Here is a 12,545-nt window from a genome sequence, read left to right on the forward strand (position 1 = left end):
CATCAGGCAGACGATACAGGAGCCTGAAATCCAGGACTACGAGACTGACAAACAGTTTCTACCCACAGGCCATCAGGCTTGTGGATGCTAACTTGTGAATGCTAGCTCCCCCCCGCCCCCCCGTTTTTACTTTTGTCTTTTTGAACAAAAGACAGCTACCTTGACCACCCCTGAACTGTGAACCATCACTGTAGACACTTTTCACCTTTGATCACTAAAGACAATTTAACTGCTGCTGTGACCCAAGGTAACCTCCATATTTATACTGTTGACTGTCAATCAGAATGTGCAATAATGTTATGTTACTTACTGTGCCTTGTATATACAATTTTATTTAACATTTTTTAGTTTTATGTTTATTTTTAGCTAAGTACTGTGTGACTTGTTGAAGGGTGGACTAGCAAAGTAATATTTTCATTGTATGGCAAACTGTCTGTTTAACTGTGCATATGACAACAAAACAATCTTGAATCTTGAATATTGAATTATGGAGGTACTTGGAGAGCCAAGTGTTTTCTGAGATGGTACTTGGTGAAAAAAGTTAGAGAAACACTGCTCCAGACTGTACCATGTTCAAGTCCTCTTTGTAAAGGAAGTGTACGTCATAGAGACTTTACACTAGATATGGACTATAGAAAAAGCATGCCAGAGTGTGGTGAGGACTACATAGTGCGAGCAGTGTGAGATGGTGTTATATCAATCATGCGGCGCTGTACTGTACACACTTCCTGGCATGATGTCACGCTATTTATGTCCAGGTTGTCGCCAGCCAGCCTAAACACCTCACATCGGAAACCCAAGTCCGACCAGGGTTTATCGTTCCAAACCGTACAGTGGAAAATAAAACTTAGTTGAAATTTGGCTCGAGATGCTTCCGCCAGTGTAAAAGAACACACCTGAGCGCGCTTGTCAGCTGAAAACAGACAGCCGTTAAAGTTTATCAGCTGTTCTCTGCCTACTGTTTATTGAACGTTTGGGATCACGATAAAGCGTCCACACATCATTCAGGTAAGAATAAATAAAACCTGACCCAAGACCACAAGTGTTTCAGCCACAGTGGCTAATGCACATTACACCATTACACGGTGTGTTTTAGATCTCCAAGCACCACCATAATGACCAACATTAAAATACAGCAGCGTAGTAGGCCTAAGTATTATTAAAAACAAGGCACAGTTTTTTTTTTTAAACAACTGTAACATTACACACAGTTTGAACAGCAACACTGTGTTTGATTTAGTGTTGTCCCGATACCAATATTTTAGTACCGGTACTTGATACTTTTTTAAATAAAGGGGACTACAAAACATTGCATTATTGGCTTTATCCATCCATCCATCCATCCATTCATCCATCCATCCATTTTCTACCGCTTGACCCTTTGATTAACGTGGACCCTGACTTAAACAAGTTGAAAAACTTATTCGGGTGTTACCATTTAGTGGTCAATTGTACGGAATATGTACTGAACTGTGCAATCTACAAATAAAAGTATGAATCAATCAATCAAAAACAAAAAAATCTTAGTGTACATTAAACATATGTGTCTTATTGCAAGTTTTTCCTTAAATAAAATAGTGAACATACTAGACAATTTGTCTTTTAGTAGTAAGTAAGCAAACAAAGGCTCCTAATTAGCCTGTTTACGTATGCAGTAACATATTATGTCATTTCTCATTCTATTATTTTGTCAAAATTTATTTAGGACAAGTGGTAGAACTGTTAATCTCTGCTCACTTTCTCATTGAACATGTTCTATCTGCACTTCTGTTAAAATGTAATAATCACTTATTTTTCCAGTGTTTTGATGCTTTACATTAGTTTTGGATGATACCACAAATGTGGGTATAAATAGGATACCAAGTCGTTACGGGATCATCCATCCATCCATTTTCTACCTTTGGGGTCGCAACGGGCGCTGGTGCCTATCTCAGCTACAATCGGGCGGAAGGCGGGATACACCCTGAACAAGTCACCACCTCATTGCAGGGCCAACACAGATAGACAGACAACATTCACACTCACATTCACACACTAGGGCCAATTTAGTGTTGCAATCATCTTATCCCCAGATGCATGTCTTTGGAAGTGTGAGGAAGCCGGAGTACCCGGGGAAAACCCACGCATCCACGGGTAGGACTTGCATACTCCACACAGAAAGATCCCGAGCTCGGGATTGAACCCTGACTACTCAGGACCTTCGTATTGTGAGGCAGACGCACTAACCCCTCTGCCACCGTGAAGCCCGTTACAGGATCATAAATTGGTCATATTTAAAGACCTCATGTGTCTAGGGACATATTTCCTGAGTTTATAACCATAATATAAATAAAATATAAAAACAAAAGTTGATGTTATGATGCCAAAAATACTGTACTTGGTATCATTACAGTGAATGTCAGGTGTCCATCCACCAATGGCGTTTGTTTACGTTTTGATGCCGGTGAGCTACGGTGTGTAGTGAAGCATGTTTACCTATTCCTCGTTCTGCAGGGATGATACTTGTAAGAAACATACTTTATTTGTCGCCATGGAGGTGAGGATTATTGATTTAGAAGTAACTAAAACACTGCTGCGAGCCATGTATTAAAGCATCTCTTCCTGAGAGTGTTTCAGTGTAATAACTTCACCTTTATCATTAATTTTTTAGTCAAAATGCGTCCGTTCTCCCTTTTTCGTCTACACAACTTGTCTGCTTGTCAGTACTCAGTGATCGTGCGCCGCCGAACATGCTCATCTGCTTGTAATCCAGCAATGACATGACGTGACGACGACGGTGCGTGGTATAGTACCGAATATGATTCATTAGTATCGCGGCACTATACTAATACCTGTATACCGTACAACCCTAGTTTGAATACAGGAAAATAAATATCAAATATTTGGAGTATCACGAGATGGAACCCGTGGCAATAGTTTGAGAATCACCAGTTTAGAGACCTGACTTGTGCGCCGACACGCCTTTTGTGCAGGAGTTAGGTTGACTCCAAGGAGCCTGAAGGAGATTAGGTTGGCTCATATTCAAATAGCCATTTCTTATAAAGCGCACCGCACGGGTGGACCGAGGAGATCAGCAGAGCCACCCGGTGAGGCGGCAGTCAGGGGAGATTGTGTCCCGTGTAAATCAGCTTAAGGGACGGGGAAAGAGAGGGAGAGGCTGAGGAGGTAAAAGACAAACAAGCGTTGGCTCTGCTATACGAGTTTAGTTAGCTGGAGAGTTAGTGCGTGAGTTATGGCGAGCAAAAGGCTGAGGGACGCTGTATTTATGAGGGGACTGAGTGAGTGTTAAATCCCCGGTAAGAAATAAAGTTGTCCCTTAGCGAAGAGGGGAAACATTTCACTCAGTCACTCAGAGGTGGCTCTGAAAAAAAATAATAAAATGAAGCCTATTCCTCTTTCCACAGGAAGCCCTCTTCCGTATTCTCCCAATTTCTTTTCTTGCTTAAAAAACGCCATATATCACATCCGAGTGAATTGAATTCAACAATCTGAACAGCGAGGTGGATACCCCCGGTGAATAATAATATCCTGGGAACTCAGCAGCCAAGAAAAGGGGAATGAATCAGAAATTGCATATAGACACTTGCTGCGAGATTTCAGGCTAAGTGGGGCAGCCAAGACACACAGTGCACTTGTTGCAGTGGAAGAGGTCGTCCAAGACTGCTTTTCCACTGTGGTTTCGACAGGAACAAGTCTTTTTTCTACATTATTTGAAGTTGGCCACTTATTTCATTCCCACTATATACGCCTCACCAAATTTTTATTTACCATGCACCAAACCTGCTCGTGAACGGCTCAAATGAGGCCAAGGGTAAAGAACGCACCATGAGTTGATTAACGTGGACCGCGATTTTAAAAAGTTTAAAAAATTATTCGGGTGTTACCATTTAGTGGTCAATTGTACGGAATATGTACTTTACTGTGCAATTTAGTAATACAATTTTCAATCAATTCAATAAAAAAAACCTCACTCTACATTTCAACTGCACCCAGCAGTACTGCCATAAATTTATGGACGATTGCCACTAATTTTTTCTTCTGCTTTGAACCCTGCGGCATATGAAATTGTGCAAATAGTTTATAGATTTTTCCTACATAACAGCCATAATGTTTTGAATACAACAAATAGTTTTTAACACCGACAGAGACACTGAAAAGGTGTGTTATTGTTTGTTCTATGACGCCATCTTTTGGATGAGTTCATTCACTGCAGGTGCTGCAGGTATAATTGCACTTCCTGTTTGGCGCCTTGGACCGAAAGTCCATCCCGTTCCGTCTCTTATTCGTCGAAAGGTTTCTTCATTTATTACCGCATGCAACGTCTGTAAGTTTACAGTATAACTAAAACAATTCATACTTACTAAACCGTCCCGTGTGTGATGTCTGTAGGAGTGTTTGTATACATATTTTTAAATGCTATTGTAATGTAATTAAGATAGCATTAGCAAATATGCTAACACAGTATTTGGACCAGACTTTGCCCTGACTCCTGGTCCCTGATGTGTATGGTACTCTCTCCCACACACACAAACACATACACACACACACACACACACACACACACACACACGCACGCACGCACGCACGCACGCACACACGCACGCATGCACGCACGCGCGCCAATCTTACCAACTGGGGACGTATCAGGCTAAACTGCCAAGTGTGTGAGTATCATTAACTGACAACGGCATTCTTTTTGTATTGTTTTGGTTTCGTACATTCACTAACAGGTCACCGTGGCATTATTGAGTCTGTTTGGCTGATTGCAAAGCTAGCCTTCGCCGCTAGTGGGTCCATGACGATGACTTCTGTTTTGTTTCAGCAACCGTTTTACTGCTGTGTGACAGGCACCGTTTGAAAAGAATTAGGGTATGTAAATAAACTTTAACAAAATCTTTCGTACTGATATATACAGTACCTGCGGCTTAAAATCCCATGCGGAGAATGTATGTACAATATGTACGGTATTTACTCCAACATTTGGTGGGTGCGGCTTAAATACCAGTGCGCTCTATAGTCCGGAAAATACGGTAATAGCCGTAATTATTTAAAATGGCTATATTTTTGCATTAACTTAAAAGGCTATATGTTTTTTCTTCCTCCATCCTGTGCGGCCTCACTTACCCTAAGTATCTTCATAAATCACCAGTTACTGTTAACATGTACTCCACAATTCAGTCATCAATCTCCTACCAGGTCACAGTGAAAACAGAGGGGGAAATGTCTGCTTATTTCAATGTCTCTCTGGTGAATGCAGCTACCACCTCCCACTGCTCAAACACACACACACACACACACACACACACACACACACGCAAAAAGTTAAATAGCTAACACACGCGCTGGCGCACAGCAACCAGAGCACTCCTGGTAGACACAGTCCAGGTTTAAGGATCGCCATGGTAACATAAGCCAAGTTCAAGGCCGACTTTAACTCTCATTCAAGAAACTGCTTTCCTACATGTGTCCAATTATTTTAATTTATTCAATTAAAGCAAGCAAAAAGTTCACCAACTTTTCCCCTTATCTTGACTTACAAGGATTACATTGTGGCAGCAGGCTGAGGCAGACACCCACAGGGCCGCATGTAAATCTGTGTTTACGCTCGCAGACACTGTGTTTATTTAACCAAAAAAATATATATAATTGTACACGAGAATATATATAATTGTACACGAGGAGGATTCTCTCCTCTCGAAGAAAAAGACTCCGGAGCCCCAGACAGTGTTTACATCAGCAGAGTGGAAAATCCCTCATATGACAAACCTCTCCATCACAACATCTGCGCCTGAACCGCCAAATCAATCTCCACACTGCAAATTATTTCGATGTCGGCTCCGTAAAAAAACATCTGCACACGACATTAGAGCAGTGAGATTTAAGGTGCTTTTGAATCATTTCCCTTTTTAGCCTGAGCAACGGTGCACTTTGACCATGTATTGGTGTAGCCTTTAATCACTGCCATGGCTTGAACAGGGGCTTCATAAAATATCAAATGCATTTGCAATAAAGTAAAATAATATGTAATTTGTGGTGGACGGAGAATAGTAATCCTTTACTTGAGCAGAAAACCGACATACAAAATAATATAGTTTAAGGAAAACTCACTTCCTACTGAAGTACGTTTGACAGCAAAATTAAGGTAAGCAAAAAAAAGTGCTGTGTTTGCAGAATTATATTTAACTTGTGGATTGATATTCATTGAAGAAACCTTCCTTAATGGAAGTACTAGATTAAGAGTGTAGGAAAAATAAATTTCAATGATAAATTAATTACCTTATAAGTAACTAAAATGACCTTACTTTTAGGCCTAAAAACAACTTTAGAGCTGTCGCATTTAAATGTAAGTGTACAATGTTTAAATGACATATTTTTAGCCTGTGAATTTAACAAAACTACAACATAAAAGTAAACAAAACCAAAAAATTAAAAAAGTGTGTTCTGAAAAAAGTTCATTACTTTTCTACAGTGGTAATAAACGGTTATATTTAGCCTGTGGAATAAACAAATATGTGGTGTAAAAGTAAAATAAAAAAGATTAATTAAATAAGGTTGCTTCTAAATAAGGTTAGTTACTTTCCAGCAGTGAAAATAAACTGAAAGTTTTTAGTCTGTGAAATCATGAAATGAACAACTACGGTGTTAAAGTAAAAAAAAGATCGAATGAATACAGTTGCTCCTGAATAAAGTTAGTTACTTTCCAGCAGTGGAACAAACCTATTGTTAGCCTGTCAAATAAGCAAAATTGTGGTGTAAAAGTAAAGAAATCAAACAAAAACATAAATATTCTGAATGAAGTTATTTGTTGTTTTTTTAAGCAGTGGAAGTAAACTGATAAACAAACAATGTGGTGTAAAAGTTGCTTCTTAACAAAGTCGGTAAAAAGTGGATGAAAATTCATACTTTTGAAAAAGCGAAAAATTGAGAAACCAGAAATTTCCATGAAACTTTTGTATGTAACAATGTGTCATCACTATTATCATAAGAGCAAACACAAACAGCAAGCTGAACACCTACACCTGTTCTCTCTCTTCCCTCCTTGACACCACACACACATCGCCAGCTGCAACTCGTAGCACAGCAGCTCACCTCCAGCTCGCACTGTGTTTTTGTGAGGGGTGGGGGAGGGAGAGTGTGTGTGTGTGTGTGTGTGTGTGTTGTAGTTGTGTGAGTCTTACCTGGCAGCAGACCGCCCTCCCTGCTCTGCCTCACCTCTCCCTCCTGCCCTGGAAGGATTCTCTCCACAAAGCAAGGCATTTTCTCCTCAACTGTTCAACGGCAGGGCTCTGCTCTCTCTCTCCTCCTGCCCTCCCTCCCTCTTTCCTTCACACTCTTCTCCTTTTTCCTACTCCTCCTCTCTCGCTGTCTATCTCCACTCCCTCCTCCTCCTCCTATGAGCACAGATGTAGTGGCTGTGCAAGTTTACCCACTTTACCAGTAGGGGTCCTTCATCGCCCTTTCTCCAATCCAGAGCCGCTAGGAACAACAAACACACACACAATATATGACACACACACACACACACACAGGAAGAGAGAGCCACTTAACGGGCGGCCTCCTGTCACTGCTACAATGAGAACCCTGTGCTGAGCAGCACGGCTGTGAGCTGTTTGTGTGTGTGTGTGTGTGTGTGTGTGTGTGTGTGTGTGTGTGTGTGTGTGTGTGTGTGTGACAGGTGTAAAGAGGGTGGTGTGTTCAGGGAACTGGCCCTTGGCCCTTTTTTTGCCCTGACTCCTGGTCCCTGAAGTGTATGGTAGTCTCTCTCACACACACACAAACTTACACACGAAAGCGCCAATCTTACCAACTGAGGACGTAACAGGCTAACCAGCCAAGAGGGGACCTCTGTTTCTGGTCACAAACACACACACACACACACATATACACACACACACACACACACACACACACACACACACACACACACACACACACACACACACACACACACAAACTTATACACAAAAGCTTCAATCTTACTAACTGGGGACGTATCAGGCTAAACTGCCAAGAGTGGACCTCTGTTTCTGGTCATGCACGCATGCACACACACACACGCACCCACGCACACACACACACACACGCACACACACACACACACACACACACACACACACACACACACACACACACACACACACACACACACACACACACACACACACACACACACACACACACACGTTGATGTTCATTTAACATTTTTCTTCGATGAGAAGAAAAATATCCATGCCATAAGCCAGACACACACACTGTTACAGTGCAACACCAGCTGTTTTCAGGACAAACACACACACACACACACACACACACACACACACACACACACACACACACACACACACACCACACACACACACACACACACACACACCAACTGTTTTGCGCTGCTGCTACCAGTGATAACAAGTGCATTGTGCCCTGTATGTAAGTGTGTGTGTGTGTGTGTGTGTGTGTGTGTGTGTGTGTGTGTGTGTGTGTGTGTGTAAGGGTACACAAACACACGGCCAATGCCTGTTGGCTCTCCTATTTCAACCTCCTGGGTCTATCAGTTTAAGGTTTTTTTTTATAGTTAAAAAAGGCAGTGCTCATTGACACTGGCCTGTTAGATTTGAAGGCTCTAAGCTAGTCTGCGGTGGGGAATTTCTAGTTTCTCTCCTACATGAGGGTCACTTTTCACATTGCAATATCAATCCTGAAGTATATGAGCTGTCCCGGTCATCTGGTGTATTTGTGTCCGAATAAGGGCACAATCCTGCGGGGATAATAAGTTTGAATGTGACTGTCAAGAGTCTAAACAAGCCCGTGTTTGTCTCTTATGCGCTGCGTCTTGTTAACGCCAAATTTAACGTGTTTGCTTTAAAAACATCACGCGGGGGGAAAAGGACAAAAAGATTGTTTTAGATTCGGCACGGGAGTGCGATGTCTCATTAGCGGTAGAACGGCACTCGGCTGTTGTCAAAATTCTGGTTCGGAGATAACAAATATTGCTCAACTTTTAAAACTGTTTATAGTGCAGAAAGAGCTGATGGCATGAAAAGTGTAATTATCAGGTCAAAGTTTGTGTGAGGACTTGTTTTGCTATTTATTGCCACCTGGAACAGGATAAGGGTATCTGCAGCCAAGACGTGATATCCTGGATTTGCTATCATTTGAACAGAGGGCGGAACACCTTTATTTCAATCAAACAAAGCCTTCTAATGACACAAAAATGGTGGCCAGGAGTCGACGCCCTGCTGTCAGACAACTTTGAAAAGAGTATAATAAAGCAAGAAAAGGATGTGAAAAGAGCAGGACACGGATGTTGAATAACGTGTGCCTACATGCGGCCACGATAAGAACGCCGCTCTCTTATCGCCTCTTTTGTCAGAAGGGCTGGAATCACAGACCGATTTGGCGGCAGAGAAAATGATCCGTGTTAAAAAAGGGGTGAATAATGCACTGGCTTGCTGCAAGTGGGAAGACAGAGGCTGCTGTATTAGGTGATGGAGGAGCAGCATGAGGACACGTAAAACATACCTTAAATAGACTACAAATGAAGTCACTTAACACCCACTCGCCTCCCTCGCCACCCTCTGCTCTGTGTGTCTTCAACAGGGGAAACAAAAAAAGTCTGTGTTTGACTATCTGGCGCTCAGGTTCATGCTTGCCTTTTGCTCACCCCGCCTGTCACGGCGCAGGAACGGGTGCATTCCCCTTAAACGGCTCCTTTTGACAACTGATCTGTAAATAAAGCCGGATCTTCAACTTCCCGCTGTCTGTCGCTGCCTCACTTTCGCTTTGCTCACCCCCCCCCCCCCCCCCCGCCACCCTGAAAAACTCCACACTCGAGACATGAAGGTCTCTCTGTGACCCATCCCCTTGTGCACACACACACACACACACACACACACACTCACACACACAAACACACGCATTTACCCCCCCACCCCCAACCTCCTCAACTCCATTCCCCATGCCTCTATAAAAACACAAATATGCTATAACTCAGCCCGTGCTGCCACATAGCCTCCATCTTGCCCTGCGCCGGGGAGGGGGAGGCCTTTTCGGGAAGGTCACCAACAAATGGTTTTCCGATTCACTGCCACTGAAATAATTTTGTGTATTAAAACCTGAATCTGCACTTTCTGGCCTGAAAGCTTTTCTAATTATTGCCGCGTCCTTGGGACGGACACAGATCCTTCACACGCCGGGGGAAACAAGCTATAGAGCAAGCACAAGAGCCTCAACCCCCCAGCTCTCCTCCTTCCACCCCCCCCCCCCCCCCCCCGCTTTACAGCCGACCCTTTCCCTCAACAATCTGTTTTCAAAGCGTGTCTGTCCTTTATTAAATTGTTTTCTTTTCCACATTATCAGTTGCCATGGAGACCCCCATCTCTCGGATTATTTGAATTTCATTATATCTATTGATTTGGGAGCATTTCATCTTTTTTTATTGTTTTTCTGTCAATTTTCGAAACGAATAACCATCTAATTTGCGTCAGCGCTGATTATGTTCGTCCCTCAATAGAGGTCGGCAGCTGCGCCGGGGAAACAAATCAATGGAAAAACATCATAAAACTCGAAAGTACAATCAACCGGGATATGGGTGACATTCCGTGGTTGCTGAAACGAAGTCATCAAAAAATATATACTTCCCCCCCTTCTCTCCCAGCACTGCTGCATGTGTATGAGGAGGACACATGTGTGCCTGGGCAGATATATTACTATATCACGCTGTGGTGAATTTCCATACTGATAGCAGCCCTTCCTCTGCCAGACTAAAACAACAACAAAAAAAAGTGCTTACTGTATGTAAATAATTTATGTAATTTTCGCATTTATATATAAATTTTTTAATAAGCTGCTTGGAGCAAAGTGGCCATTAACAAAACACACAGCTGTCCAATGGGCTAAGCTCAGCAGATCAATTGCGCTTTTTATGACATGATAAAATGCTTTTAAAGCAATTTACGCAAATATGGGAAAAAAAAATGACTTCATGTGCTTCATTTATTCATAAGGACTTGGGACGAGAAAAAAAAAAAGGAAGAAAAAAAAAAGTCGTACAATAGCGAGACAGGAGCGATCGTCCTGGTCCTAACTGGAATGGACTTGCTGCCCTCTCCTCAAGGACATAAAGTTTCATTACTGATGCACGCAGTCAAAGGCAATTTAGCAAACACAGTGTGCAAAACAAAACATCAGCATATTGCAAGTGTTCTTGTATCAAGCGGACCTTGCATGTTGCTTTCCAATTTTTATTCATTTTTGCAGGGCCAGGGTGTCGGCGGATTTTTTTCCCCCCATCCTCCCGCCCAGTGTCACCCTGACCCAAAGCCAAGGGGAGGAGGAGGGGAGGTTGGAGGACGCCTCAGTGACAGCGAAGTGCGCTTCCTGGCCAGCAAAGCCCAATAAGACCACGTGCCAGTCACCAAAGCCTCGCAGCAGAACCCGTGGAAGATCTCACTTGAGCATTTAGCATCTTGGTGCAGGCGCACACATTATGCACAGCGGTATTAAGGGAGGGGGCGGTGTCAGGCAGTGCCATTTGGAGGCTAATCTTGTTTCAAAGCATCCTCTCTTCATGTGCCAACAATGTGCCGCAGCAGCCCCACCAAGCACTGCTGCTGAAGGCCCCATGTTTGCAACACATGTCAACATTTGACAAAGCATTACTCCACCGACACCCCCCACCTCCCGCCCTCCCCGACGATATTCTCCGGCGCGGGCCTTTGAAACCAATGCGCTAACAAATTAGCTTTTTATGTTTATTTGTGCGTGGGTGTGTCAGAGGGGAGAAAAAGGCATATCTTCTTTTTATAAGGCAACGGTTCTCAACTGACGGGGATGAAAGAGGAAGACAGGCGAAAAAATGTTTTTTTTTTTTTTTTTTTCTGAGTTGCGATTCTTCCGCGTCGGCTGTCTGGGTGCAAAAACATGCCAGGAACACGGGCGACAGGATAAACACTATTTTAATGGAGCCACTATGAATCGTCAGACGGTAATTATAGACTTGTCCTGGCACCGACAAAAGAGTGCAGTCTTTGACACTGCAGGTGTGCCACACTGTTTGTCAGTGCCTCTCCCAAACTGATATCAATATTACACCTCAGTGACTAAGGGCCCTATTCTCCCATTCGCACTTAAAGGGACCTATAATGATTTGGATCTACACTTAAAATACTTCCTCGTGGTGTAGATCAGTGGTTCTCAAACTTTTTGCCACCAAGCCTCGCCTCAAAAACACTTGGCTCCATAATGATCAACACTGAAATACAGTAGCGTAGTGGAACTAAATATGCATTAAAAACAAGGTAGAGGTTTTATTTTACAGTTATATTTAATATATTTGGCCATTGTAACATTACACATAGTTTGAACAGTGACACTGTGTTGGAATATTTAATTCAGTGATTCTTTGTCGTACCACTAGATGGAGCCCATGGTTTGAGAATCACTGGTGAAGTGCATTTTGTGAATTATATTTATATAGCGCTTTTCTCTAGTGACTCAAAGCGCTTTACATAATGAAAACCAACATATAAGTTACATCTTTTTTTTTA

At 42.6% G+C, this 12,545-nt stretch overlaps 1 protein-coding gene across 4 annotated transcripts in view; it reads right to left on the reverse strand.

The window, feature by feature from the left end:
* Nucleotides 1-12,545, reverse strand: part of casz1 (castor zinc finger 1) — a 181,905-nt gene that overhangs the window by 107,000 nt on the left and 62,360 nt on the right. Inside the window, exon 1 of one of the 4 annotated variants that reach the window (XM_061903880.1) lies at nucleotides 7,179-7,537. The exons of 1 other annotated variant lie outside the window; for it this stretch is intronic. In XM_061903880.1, the coding sequence (XP_061759864.1) occupies nucleotides 7,179-7,257 (79 nt within the window). In that variant the 5' untranslated portion in view covers nucleotides 7,258-7,537. Of the gene's footprint in view, nucleotides 1-7,178; nucleotides 7,538-12,545 lie in introns of those variants that run through there. 2 more of the 4 variants (XM_061903881.1, XM_061903883.1) reach the window with 2 other exon arrangements.

The sequence above is a fragment of the Nerophis ophidion genome, linkage group LG06 (assembly GCF_033978795.1).
Source record: "Nerophis ophidion isolate RoL-2023_Sa linkage group LG06, RoL_Noph_v1.0, whole genome shotgun sequence".
Classification (NCBI taxonomy): domain Eukaryota; kingdom Metazoa; phylum Chordata; class Actinopteri; order Syngnathiformes; family Syngnathidae; genus Nerophis; species Nerophis ophidion.